Source organism: Microtus oregoni, unplaced genomic scaffold (genome assembly GCF_018167655.1).
Source record: "Microtus oregoni isolate MIOR12 unplaced genomic scaffold, Mior012 000013F_ref0000133, whole genome shotgun sequence".
In the NCBI taxonomy this organism is placed as follows: Eukaryota; Metazoa; Chordata; class Mammalia; order Rodentia; family Cricetidae; genus Microtus; species Microtus oregoni.
In genome coordinates, this window is record NW_024543072.1 from 44,290,263 (window position 1) to 44,303,372 (window position 13,110).

At 44.9% G+C, this 13,110-nt stretch overlaps 1 protein-coding gene across 7 annotated transcripts in view; it reads left to right on the plus strand.

Moving 5' to 3' along the window:
- Cacna1e (calcium voltage-gated channel subunit alpha1 E) overlaps positions 1-13,110 on the plus strand; it is a 470,517-nt gene that overhangs the window by 450,451 nt on the left and 6,956 nt on the right. For 3 of the 7 annotated variants that reach the window (XM_041662538.1, XM_041662540.1, XM_041662541.1), the window contains 7 exons: positions 1,973-2,069; positions 4,040-4,145; positions 5,253-5,360; positions 5,885-5,985; positions 6,265-6,371; positions 9,935-10,046; positions 12,653-12,781. In XM_041662538.1, the coding sequence (XP_041518472.1) occupies positions 1,973-2,069; positions 4,040-4,145; positions 5,253-5,360; positions 5,885-5,985; positions 6,265-6,371; positions 9,935-10,046; positions 12,653-12,781 (760 nt within the window). Of the gene's footprint in view, positions 1-160; positions 258-1,972; positions 2,070-4,039; positions 4,146-5,252; positions 5,361-5,884; positions 5,986-6,264; positions 6,372-9,934; positions 10,047-12,652; positions 12,782-13,110 lie in introns of all 7 variants that reach the window. The other 4 variants (XM_041662542.1, XM_041662543.1, XM_041662539.1 and 1 more) reach the window with 3 other exon arrangements.

Sequence of the window (13,110 nt, forward strand, 5' to 3'; positions counted from 1 at the left end):
GCAAGGCAGTAGTTCTCTGGGGCTTATTGTTCTGGTCTAATTCTGTCAAACACCAACAAACTGCTCGTACTTCTTTTGGGCAGTCCCGGCAGGGAGAAGCCGTCATTTCATCCCCACCCTTCTTTAATATCTTATTAACGCGCCTGTGCTTTCTTTACAGCGGCAGGATCCCGTATAAGGATATGTACAAATTAGTGCGGGTGATCTCGCCTCCTCTGGGCCTGGGAGAGAACTGCCCCTACAGGGTGGCTTGCAAGGTTTGCCTCCCAGTCCTCAGCCATGACCTGCAGTGGGATGCAGCATCTAACCCTCTCCGCCCCCTGCTCCACCACCACTGCGCCACATGAGGGAACCTTCATGTTGCTTTCCTTTGAGTTTAAAGAGGCCCAAACCCTCCCAGACCCAGCAGCTGCTGTGCAGGAAGAAGGGCACATTTAATGGTGCAGGCAGAAGAGAGTTAAGGACAATACGAAGGCCACTATAATTTTTTTCACACACGCACACCAGTTTACTTTAGCCTGTACCTCTTACCGAAGGATCTCTCCCTTCTCCCGAATGTAGAAATTCTTTAGTCAGGCAAAGGATTTTCTGGTTTCCCTTCACCGGAGCTTCATTAAACCACATGAGTCAAAGTGTGAGCGTAGTCATCCTTCCCCCAAGAGCTTTTGCCACGGTCGGCGATAGAAGCTATAGAAGAGAGAGGAAGAAGCGATAGAGAATTGGGTGGATTTGGAGGCCATGAGAGGATTTCACAGCATAGAGTCTAAAATGACCTTGGTAGACACTGAAGGACCATGAATAGATCATTTGCCATAGGTTTCTGCCAGACACACTTGTAAAGGGTCTTCCATAATTGTCAAGTCACCACTTGTTGGTTAGACCAACAAGTTCAGAGATACAGATCTGAACTCTGCCATACCCCGAATACTCAGTATCCTAGCCACTCTACCAAGCCCAAGACGGCTAGATAAGGACCCTGCTTCAGGTGCTATGGGAGGAAAGCAAAGCCCTGCTCAGGCAGCGGAAGAAGACCCGGGCTCAGGAAGCCTGTCTGCCTAGATGATGGATGGAGCTGATTTGGGATGGTGACACTGAGTCTGAACTCTGGAGGCTGGACAGCTGCCTCTGCTGTCGCTCTTTAAACTCGATCCTAGGGAAACCCGCAGCCGCATGTGGGAGAGCTGGGGAGGGTAGCATGGCATGCGAGATGCTCTTCCTCCTCCTGGTTTTGTTTCTTCTGTCCCCAGCATGCCATCAACCCTGGTGCATGCTGGGGAATAAAGAGCACTCTTCTTCACGGAGCCAGGTGGAAGCAACAGGGCCGACTTTTTGACCAGCAACCTCAGCCCACCACTTTCAACGCAAGCCGCCGCCTCCCGCTGCACACACACCACAGAGGGGGGATACACGATGTTCTGCCTGTGGGTTCAGGGTAGGGGACGGGCCTGACTTCTGGGCCAGCATCCCAGCCCGAGTAGGGGCCAGAAATTCCCACCCACGGCTGGAGCACCGTCTATCCGGTTTATACCGCTCACGCACAGCCCTGGGAATTGAAGACATGTTTGTGTTACTTTGCGGGTAGATGCAGTGAACTACAAAGCCAGTGCAGAATGAACCAAGGAGGAGAAAGTGAGCCCCATCCCTACCCATCAGCACCTTCTGACAGTGTCAGAGGGACCAGAGGTTGTGACTAGCGTTCCCGGGTCTGTGTGGGGCGTGATATAAATCTGCACCAGGATGGAGTCACTTGTATGATTTGCCTTGATTAACAGGTTTCCTGTTCTTTTCCTGTTTGTCCATTTTGTTTTTGTTTTTTTCCGTTTCCTGTATTAATTTGTTTTGGCTCTCTGGGAATGCTGTTCCTCTCTCCTACCTATCTGCATCCTTCCTCTACCACTTTTCCCTTTCCCGGCCACTCCTCCTGCCCTGCCCATCTCCTACCCCTACTTACCCCCCCCCCCCCCATGAGCAGTGGCCGCATCCATTACACTGAGATGTATGAAATGCTGACTCTCATGTCGCCACCGCTAGGCCTCGGCAAGAGATGTCCCTCCAAAGTGGCCTATAAGGTAGACAACCCCTTCCTTTGTTCTGGGCTAGAGACCGACAGGAAATGGGATCCAGTTGTGGGGAGGACAGACGATGGGAGGAAGCTGGGTTGGGGAGGTGGCGATGGGACTCAAGGATTGAAGAGTCAGGAAAGGGTCCTGAAGATGCAGTCATGAAGGATACAAGAGTGGTGCTAGTGCTGTTCCCCGTGGACCGTTCACTGTGTTACTGTGTTTCTACACGTGCGTGGCTTCTTGTGAGTGGGCTACTAGAAAGGCGCTGCTAAGTGGTGTGTTTCCTTTAAAAGGAGGCAGAGTGGTGGCCAGGGAAATAATTGGATGGGCAAGAAAGAAGCCCATGACAAAAGAGCCAGGAAAGCTTACTGAGAAAGAAATGGTTTCATTCAGAAGCTAGGGGGATAATGGAATAATCCTTAACAATCGTTCCACAAGAAAATTATAGAAGGAAAACCCCCAACAAATGTTTTCCCCCTGTGATGACATAGCTTCCTTCTAGAGACAAACACAAAAGAGGAATATGTCTTCAATTTTATGATTAACAGGAATGCAGCTTTCATCCCCCATTGGCCAGCTACCCAGTGCCCTTGAGAGGGCAAAGATGGGCACAAGATGTGTTCAGTATTAGCTTTGCCTTCTTAAGCATGACCAAGTGGTGGGTAGATTGCTTGTGGTCGTAGAGCATCGTCCACTGGGGGTTATCAAGCTTTGGGGCCAGGAGTTTTCTTCTCCTATCAGCAATAGTTGCTGCTAGCTCCCCAGTGGTGTCTAAGTTGGCTAAGAACTCCAGAGCTTTTCCACTCACCTGGGCATACATCATAGCAATGTTGTCACTTCTCCAGAAGTGGGAATGATGAGACTTGGGAACAGACAAGAAACAATCTTTACACTCTAACACACTGTCTGTGGAGTTGCTTTAGGGAAGATGATCCAACTGAGTATTGGAGAGCGTGGTTGGAGAAAGACATGCTCCAGCCACTACCAACAACTACCATCAACCATTACCCCCAACCACTGCCACCAGGACCCTTCTGCTGTTCTCTCCAAATTGTATTTCCCCAGAGAACATCTCACTAGAACGTAGACCTTAGGAACCCCCTCCACCCCAGTGTGTGGCTGCTTTTACACAGCACAGGGAATAGTATCTTTTTTGACACCCATAAGTACCACACTGTGCAAAATGAATTTGACTTTCTGGGGTGAGACTTGAAAGAATGAATTGGGAGAGGCATGGAGGAGAGTTTTACAGAATTCTAAAAGCAGGATACTCTCTGAGAAGTGGATTTGGCCATTTCAGTTGGATCCCTTCCTCTGGGTGAGGGAAACAAGGCCTGCCCACTCTGCTCCTGCCTGTACCCCCTTCTCTCACTCTGTCTTCCCTGCTTTCCTCGTTCACCCTCCCCTAGAGCCTGTTTGCACTCCCCACCCAGCCCATCCTGCTCCTCCTCATCCCTTGGACCAATTGGACTTTCTGCATGTTCAGTCATGTGCTGGCAAATTCCATCCTTTAAAGACTCAAAAAGGGGGCACTAGGATACATCTTTCAAGTGAGATACGCAAGGCCAATTCTCTCCCTATCTCTCCATTGAATTTGGGGGTGTTCATTGGACAAGTAGAAATAGAGCACACCCCTGGAGCAGGGAGTGGAGCCACCTCCCAGAGCTGACTCCCTTCCCATCCCGATGGGAGATACTCTTTGCACTCCCCATGGGAAGGGGTTCTACGGGGTGATTGGGAAACCCCTTTTCCTTGGAATTTGGCATCATTCCCTAGATAAACTAGCAGCGAATGAGCTTTGTGGGAGAAGTAGGGAGAACCAGGCTGGGATGCGAATGGGGAATCCTTGCCCTTCTTTTTTGTCTGTGCACTTGACCTCTGCACTTTCCTTCCTTTTTTTTCTTTAACTTTTAAACCAATGTGTCTTTCAATATATTTGTTTTTTGCTTGCTCTTTCTCTTTTCTCTTTCACACAGAGGTTGGTCCTGATGAACATGCCAGTGGCTGAGGACATGACAGTCCACTTTACCTCCACACTTATGGCTCTGATCCGGACAGCCCTGGACATCAAAATCGCCAAAGGTCAGATTAGTAGGTGAAGGAGAGAGGAAAGGGGAGGCAGTTATAACCTGATCAGCTGCTATAGGATGGAGCAGCTGAACTGTAATCTAGCTGGCCATGCGCCCAATAATGCACTGACCTGATTTTACCTCTAACTCAGTAACTTTATTTTTTTTTCTTTTTTTTTTAATTTATTTATTTATTAAGGATTTCTGCCTCGTCCCCACAACCGCTTCCCATTTCCCTCCCCCTCCCCCGATCAATCCCCCTCCCTCATCTGCTCGAAGAGCAATCAGGGTTCCCTGACCTGTGGGAAGCCCAAGGACTGCCCACCTCTATCCAGGTCTCGTAAGGTGTGCATTCAAACTGCCTAGGCTCCCAAAAAGCCAGTACGTGCAGTAGGATCAAAAGCCCATTGCCATTGTTCTTGAATTCTCAGTATTCCTCATTGTCCGCTATGTTCAGCTAGTCCGGATTTATCCCATGCTTTAGACTTGCCCTTTCTCTGGTAAAAATAAGTGACTCAGTACTCCATACCTGACATATATAATAGCATTCCAGATATAATTCTGTAATTTTTCCCATATAGCATCTTTTCTCTACAGTCTTGGAAGGCTTCATAGTGGACACTGCAATGCTTTGCCTGTTATGATTCCTAATCCAGTGGTCTAGAAAGGAAGAGAAGCAGTCTATGACATCTATAAAGGCTTTTTAGCCTGCCTTCTCCTGCCTTTTTAAAAATCAGATCACTTAGATTGTATAGTTGGGGTCAATGGGAGGAATGATGTGTATTAACGAGGCAGGAGTCTTCTTTATGGCTGTCTTCATTTCCTTCTGATGTATTGAGCACCTGGGAGGCTGTTAGAATCAGTGAGGAAGTTGATCTTGGCCTCAGCCTCAGATCCCTGAGGAAGAATATGCCTCCGTCACTTAAAAGAGGAGCCAAGGTGTATTCTGCTTCCTCAGCAGAAATGCTGGTATTGCCAGATCCACTGTTCACTCAGTGCCAAGGTTTCCTCTCATCATGGGAGGTGCCGTGCTGATTCAGCTCCTGCCCCCACCTACTTCCCAGTCGTCATTCTTCTGTGTCAGTTATGATTGGGTTATTAATAATTCATATTATCCTAGGTGGTGCAGACAGGCAGCAGCTGGACTCGGAGCTACAGAAAGAAACTCTGGCCATTTGGCCTCACCTGTCCCAGAAGATGCTGGACCTGCTTGTGCCCATGCCCAAAGGTGTGATGGCTCCTCCTTCCGACTGTGCTCGGCACTGTGGCCCAACATGCCAAGGCCACATCTTTTAGGGAAACCAGAATGATCAAGGAGACGAAGGGATCGTTCTGTTGCCATTAGCAAACTCAGTCCTCACTCCTAAAGTACTTTTTAATCACAATTTAATTGAAACTAACTTCTTAAGCTGAGTCACCGTGGTTGTGAATGGCATTTTCTGGGTACATAGCTCTCTTCTTCCATATGAGACTGTTCAGTAATCCCTAGTACATCTGGGGAAATGTGTTGCTACTTGGACATGAATATCTAGAATAATATAGGAGGTAGTACTTATTAATATATTTCATACTATCCAGTACTGTTAGCACCGCCGTCACTGCAAGGATCTCTTCACTCTATATCCCCAGAGCCCTAATAAGCACTAGATGAATGAGTGGCTGAGAGTGTAAGTCTGCTTTGGAGAGTGGGTAAGAAAGCTTATGCCCACCTGCATCCTCTCTGTTCATCCTATGCTCCACTTGTGCTTTTAGCCTCTGACCTAACAGTGGGCAAAATCTATGCAGCAATGATGATCATGGACTACTATAAACAGAGCAAGGTGAAGAAGCAGAGACAGCAGCTGGAAGAACAGGTGAGGATCAGTGATGGTATATTGGATGGGTCATGAATAAACAGTTCCTAAGGGGGCACGCAGCATGTATCCCTCCCTATAAAGCACCCTAAAAGGTGACAAGGGGCTTGGGGAAGGGTCCATGAAATTTGTAGTGTTGTGGGATTAGAAATTTGGTGAATTAAAAGGTTGAGAAAGTCACACAAGAACCCAATGGTCTTTCTTTGTTGCTCATGTAAGCTGTGGTCTTCTCAGAGCAGTCCCCCCACAAAGTCATGGGAATTGTCTGTCTCAATACAGAAAAATGCACCCATGTTTCAGCGCATGGAGCCCTCATCACTGCCGCAGGAGATCATCGCTAATGCCAAAGCGCTGCCTTATCTCCAGCAGGACCCTGGTTCAGGCCTGTGAGTAATGTCAAAGTGCTGCTTTATCTCCAGCAGGACCTTGGTTCAGGCCTGTGAGTAAGAACCAAGGGTCCATAGGACTCCTGCCTGCATTCTGTTGCCACTGAAAAGGTTCAGAAATCACACACTGGAAATCAGTTCTTTTCCTGGGGCTGACTTTCTCAGAATGGCTCGTCAGCAGGAGTAAGAGGAAAGTGAAATCAACCATGTGTAGGCTGCAGCCAGTATCAGGATGGTAGACGAAGACGCCAAGCCGTGTTATAATACACTAGCACCTTAGCTATAGTTCTTTTGTGAAGGATTGCCATCTCTCAATGCTTGGCTGTCCCCTCTCCATGGGGCTAGTGCCATGGCTCTGTGCTTGATGAGCATAAAAGGGAAAGAGAAGCAACAGCCACTGGATTCTTTGCTTCAGGCTGAGAGTTCTAGGGACAGTATTTGCTTACCTAGTTTGAGAGCTTGGTATGGGGTAGTAGGGGGTGTCCTCAAGGAAGAAACAGAGACCTAAAGGCAAGCTCTTCAAAAGGTACGACTGTGGTAAGACACCTACCTGTGCTGGCTACTCTTGGGTTATGGGTGCTACACAGAGGGCATTCTAATCCATGATAAAAAAAAATTCAATTTTTGTCTTAAAATAATGGGGCTTTATGTTTCAGAGTGACATGATTAGATCTGTGCTTTTCAAAATTCATTTATGAATTCAGTGTAGACTTAATAGTTCAGAGGGGAAATTCTAGAGATGACATCATTTAATGGCTTGCTGCAGTTATATAAAGTATCAGTGGCAATGGCTTGGACAACCAGGCAATAAGTGGGCAGGCAAGGTATTTAACAGGGAAGAAAGATTTAGGAATAGGATTGCTACATGGAGTGAAAGAGGGAGGGAGAGGAATGAAAATGACCCACTTGTTTCTGGTGTAAACCTTTGGAAGATACTGCTATAGGCCTGTTGTTCTTTAGAGCCATGCATTTTGAGAGCCAGACACTAATTATAGAGATTACAATGGTGACCATGGCAGACATAGCTCCCTTCTCCCCGACAAGTGATCTTGCATACAGGAAAGCCAGACCTTAAATAGAAAAGCTGCCAGGGGAAAACAGTTGTCATTTTCGAGGACAATTGTGATAAATTCCAGAAGGAAAACTTGTAGCAGGGTATGAAGGCACATAAGAGAGTTCTGATGGATTACTGGGCATCTAGAATTGATACAAGAAGAGGGTCCTTTGTTTGTCCCAGCTGCCCAGCTAGCTTACACCCGAAATAACCACACAGAGGTCTATATTAATGATAAACTGGCCCATTAGCTCAGGCTTCTTATTAACTCTTATAACTTAGATTAGCCCATTATTCTAGTATATGTTAGCCACATGGCTCAGTACCTTTTTCAGCGGGGTAGGTCACATCTTCCTTCTTCTGTGTCTGGGTAGGACTGGGGAGGAATGGGCTTCCTATTTTCCAGAATTCTGTTCTCATTGACCTGCCTCTACTTCTTGTCTAGTTGTCCCGCCTATACTTCCTGCCTGGCTACTGGTCAATCAGTGTTTATTGAGAACGTAACTGACAGAATATAGACAATTGTCCCGCACCATAGAATATTTTAAGAAAATAACTTTTGGTAAGGAAAGTCCAAAGTACATGGTAAGAGTGTTGTTGGGAGCAGATGTACCCTGTACTGTGGGAACAACCTATATTAACGTTTTTAGCAGAAAGAAGGCCTGCTTATTACTACTTTCAACAAACTTAAAACAGCCTATACATGGAATTCTGGGAGCAAAGTAAAGCCAAAGGAAAATGCTGGTGGGGTAGGAACAAGAGTCTAGGGGAGGCCATGTCCTGTATTTTGAACAATTTCTTAAAAACAAGAACTTCACAAGGTTTTTAAAGTAAGTTACCACTCAATTCAAATTATTTAACTCTGTGATATTGTTCTGTGATTCTAAAGGTTCTGCCACTATTTCTTCTGGTTTCTAACAAAATAACTCAGACTAGTAGTTTATAAAGAATTATTTGGATAATAATGCTGGGTCTTGGGAAGCCCAAAAGTATGATGCCTATATCAGGTGAGGACCTTTATGCCACATGTGTGGGATGAGACAGAATAGGCTTGCGAACATAGTTGTTTGGGCCTATTTATGATAAAGAGAGTAATGTAGCATGGGAGTTTCACCTTCATGACCTCATCAAGTCTTAATTATCTCCCAAGTGTTCTACTTTAAATAACATTAGCATATAACTTTAGTAATGAAATTTCCAACACATTAACTTTTAGAGACTCAATGGAAGCCATAGAAGGTTTTCTCCACCTATTGAAGAACCAACTGTTCTCTGTGGTACTAACAGGGGTCCATGCTCTATACTTGCCTTGTCCATTTTGTTACCTTGGTTTTCAGGAGAAGGCACATGGATGAATGAGTGGCATTTAGACAGGTGACTTAAATATGAGATGACTCTATGGGAGTTGTAAAACTCAGCTAACATTCTCACTGGCAGAAGACCCATTAGGTGATTCTCTGCTATTCAAACCTTCTCCTTTAATGCTAATCTAGTAAATCTGAGCCTACAGATTATTTTAAAGTAACTTGCAATTCTTGTTCAGTTCTCTAATTCTCTATGGGATGCAAAGTCCCCGGCCATAGACTCTTATGAGATGGGCCTCCCTAGAGCAGAACACTGGCACTTGGAGAGATGGTGTATCATCTTACAGTGCTATGCCTGTATAGCTCTGGCCTGCCCCTCTTCCCATAGTCACAAGGGCTCACTCCTGGTTAGGACAATGGAATCTGTTACTGCACTGAGAACAGTGAATGGCAACAGAAGCCAATTTTGCAGGGAACATCAGCTTGGACATGATTGTATAGGAATCAATCTACCATGCTATTCTCTGTACCTTTCACTTGGCAGCTTTGTGTTCTGCCCTACCTCATCACCATTTAAACATCCTCCCATACAGCAATCAACCCAAGGGTCTTTGCTTCTCAACCACCACCTCTGAAATCATCTCCCAGCGCATGAGCCAAAAGATACAGTGAGCAGCCCAGAGGAACCCTTTAGTAAATGTTAATGGAACTGACTTGGATGGAGTTGAGTTTCGCCATGGATGCTGGCACAATAAAACCATTTTACTGAAAGTGGGTTTTTTTTTTTTTAAGACTATGACTGCTTAATATTTAAACAAGCTATTCACTGTTTAAACTCTGGCATTTTTTTTTCTGCCCAATAGGGAAACTCAACAGAAGCAGGTTTACAATCTAGCACTGGTCTTCCATATGGCTGAGTGTGACAAATGATGTCATTTGTCACAGATATGCTGGTCGCCAGCAGGATGATGAATGATTCCAAGCGCAGGTTGAAAACACCAGTTTCTATGTTTTCTTATGCTTTCTTAAACATCTTCTGTTCTAAGATCAGCCACCTGCAAGTCAATAGACTCATAGACCAGCTGAGAGAGCAGGGTGCTGCCCTTGTAAGAAGGAGGTCTCCTATGGGAAGGGGTTTGTTAGTGGAAGTGATGGCATGACTGTTTCTGTCTCTCATTACCTCTGAATTTGATATTGCTTTTCAGGAGTGGTCGGAGTGGATACCCTTCAATGAGTCCACTCTCCCCACAAGAAATATTCCAGTTGGCTTGTATGGACCCTGCTGATGATGGACAATTCCAGGAACAGCAATCTCTGGTGAATGAATGAGTCTATGACCTAAGAAGTATTTCCTGATCCTTCTCACACTTACTTTCAGCCCTCTCTTACCCAGTTTCTCCTGTTCACTGAGAATGCTCCCTCTAAAGGTTTCATAGCCCAAAAGGGCTCTTCCTTCCTGCAGGAACTTATGTTTCTTTAGGCCAAGCCCTTTTAACTTAACAGATTTCATAGCAAATATTATATATAAAATCTTGCCTACGATAGCAAGGCTTTAAGATACTTTCATAGAATAAATAGTATCTGCTCATATTGTATAGAATACCACTAAGTGCTGCTTATGGAAATATAGGATTCCCCTACATCCTTGAGGGAAGCCCGCCTCCTCTAATACTTAGTGGCTGCATCTGCAACAATGACTAGCTGTCCATCAGGACATACAGAAAATGTCACCACTTTTGCCATGTGTGGGTTCAGGCAGATTTCTTCCCTTCAGTTATAATTCTACAAGGCCACACACTCAAAAAGCCCCTAAAGTCATTTTCCTGAGGTCAACATAAGTTTTTTATTAGTCTAGATGGTAAAATTTCCAAGAACCCTAACAAGTAAAGTTCAATCTTGAAGGAGAGAGTACCAGTGAAGATTTTATCTTTACTAGTGCAAAAGTAAAACCTGATTGCCAAACTAATCAATTTTGCCATTATTCCATGTTTGGGAGTTAAGAGTCCCAAGTTTTTTCCAGGCTTAATTGAATTGGAGAGAGCAAGACAAAACCTAGTTTTTGTGAATGTCTGTACAGAGAACCAGCACTAAGTGAGCCGAGCCTCATTACTTTATGGTTCATAGGTGACTTTGTTCTCTCCTTTATCTCACAAACCATTCTTGCTACTACTATATATCCCAGAGCCATGCCAAATGAGCTGTGTGTGTGTGTGTGTGTGTGTGTGTGTGTGTGTGTGTGTGTGATGGAGTAGGTTTCCTACGGAGAGGAGCGGCTAGCCTAGGTAATTCTGTCATCTCTGGTTGCTGAGACAGAGGATCTTGAATCCGTTATATTGGGAAGATAGCAAGGTCAGGTATCCTAGAACACCAAACAACTGCCCCAAGGGTGTTCTTAATAATCACCCTCTTCCCTAGCTGTTTTAGCACTAAAACCTAGGGACTAAGCTGGTATGGATAGTTTGATTCTGAAAATTTCTCTCAGCACTTTATGCCGGGTTGATAGAAGTGGTGGAAAAATCTCAATAACGTGGTCTTTCTTTTTCCCCCCAGGGACACTTTACCTCATCATTTGTGTGGGTTTCCCCAGGCTGAGCTGTAGTGCCAGAACTTTCTGGATTTGTGTTCATCTTGTCAGTGCCGGTGTCTGTATCTGAACTCAGGCGTCAGCCATGCCACGCACTCACCACTGTGTGCCTCTGCCCATCCCTCTAGGTCCCTGCTCCATGTCCTGAGGCGTGGCCATGATTTGTGTGTGTACATATGGAGTGTGTCTCGCTGCCTCTGGCACCTGTAGACTACAGTGTCTTTACTGCATCTGTTTGGAGTTGGAACTGTGTGCACATTATCACACGCACTACAAATGTTGTGGCTCCCTCAAGTACATCTCACACGCCCTGGAAAGGTCCCTCTTCCCAGCCACTCCAGTAGCCATAAAGTTGGCTGGCCACCCCAGGTTTCCCTTTCTTTGGGTCCTGACCTACTTAGGTACTTATACCATAAACTATGGGTATGTAAATATAAAATGACATTTTTCTAGAATAATCTCCAGATGTCAAAGATGTTTTTTGATCTCTGCGTGGTTCATGTGAGCATCTCCAAGAAGTTCCAGAATTTATACAGCAACACAAGTTATCCTTATTGCAACCTTATGTTCTTTAACCAACACTTTCCTATCCAACCTTGTAACACTTTGGAGGGGCACATTTGAATACAATAACAGACACATGGCTGATGAACAATTGAAATATTATGAGTACAAATGAAATGTACTAATTATAAAAATGAATTCTTATATGTTGGTGTGATATTTGGATATATGAAGTTAAATAAAATCATAATGGAAAGATTTTCTACATCACATATCTAATCATAGATTACATTTCTATTGACCTGAACTAGTTAGTAGATCCCTGAGAGAGCTTATCCACGACATTCTCGGTGGCTTTAATTACAGAACTCATAAGTTATATACATGAATTAATTCATAACATGTTTGCTCTTAGACACTGAACGACTTTCTGTCAAATCCTAGTTCCTATACAACTGATAAAAGGATTCTTCAAAGAACAAAGACAATAACAACACCTATCAAAAATAGAATTTGCATATATAAAGCATCCAGTGAGCAGAAATGTTTGTTTGTTTGATAAAGTTGTACTACCTGAACTTCTGTTTCAAAGATGGCCTTAACCCTGTCATCCCAGTTAGAGCCTTCTGTTTGAGATATCTGGCATCATACACGTACAATTAGGGACACATATGCACATAAATACATATATCCACCTACAGTCAGGGCCTCCTAAGCATCAGTCTCCCTTCTAAAAATTATTCTTACCACGGGGGCTGGCTGAATCATTCCCTGGAGGTGCGAGACAATGGGATGGAATCAAGTCCCACAAGCTTGGCTGTGTGTTTATTTCCAGGAGCCAGAGGTTAGTGAATTAAAAAGTGTGCAGTCCTCTAACCATGGCATCTACCTTCCTCCGGACACCCAGAAGCATGCGGGATCTGGGAGGGCATCCTCTATGCCACGACTGACTATGGACCCCCAGGTAAAACTCAAGACCACACACCTTATGCAGTGGCATCCCAGGCTTTAATTAAGTGGGTTATGAAATACCTGATATTTTCAGGTAAGCCCTGGACTTTTTCTCTACCTCTTGCCTACATGCAAAACGCAGCTTATGGACTATTTCTGATAAAGTCTTCTCTATATTGTGTTTGTAGCAAGGCCCTGCCTTCAAAAGTCTAGTCAATGAAATAGTATTAACTTCTCCTGCACTGGGCTAAGCATTCTCAGGACCCAAGCAGCCAAGCAACCAGCATTTTTCTCTATGTATTTTCCCATCCCTTTCTTTTCTCTCCCCAGCCCCTTCAGCAC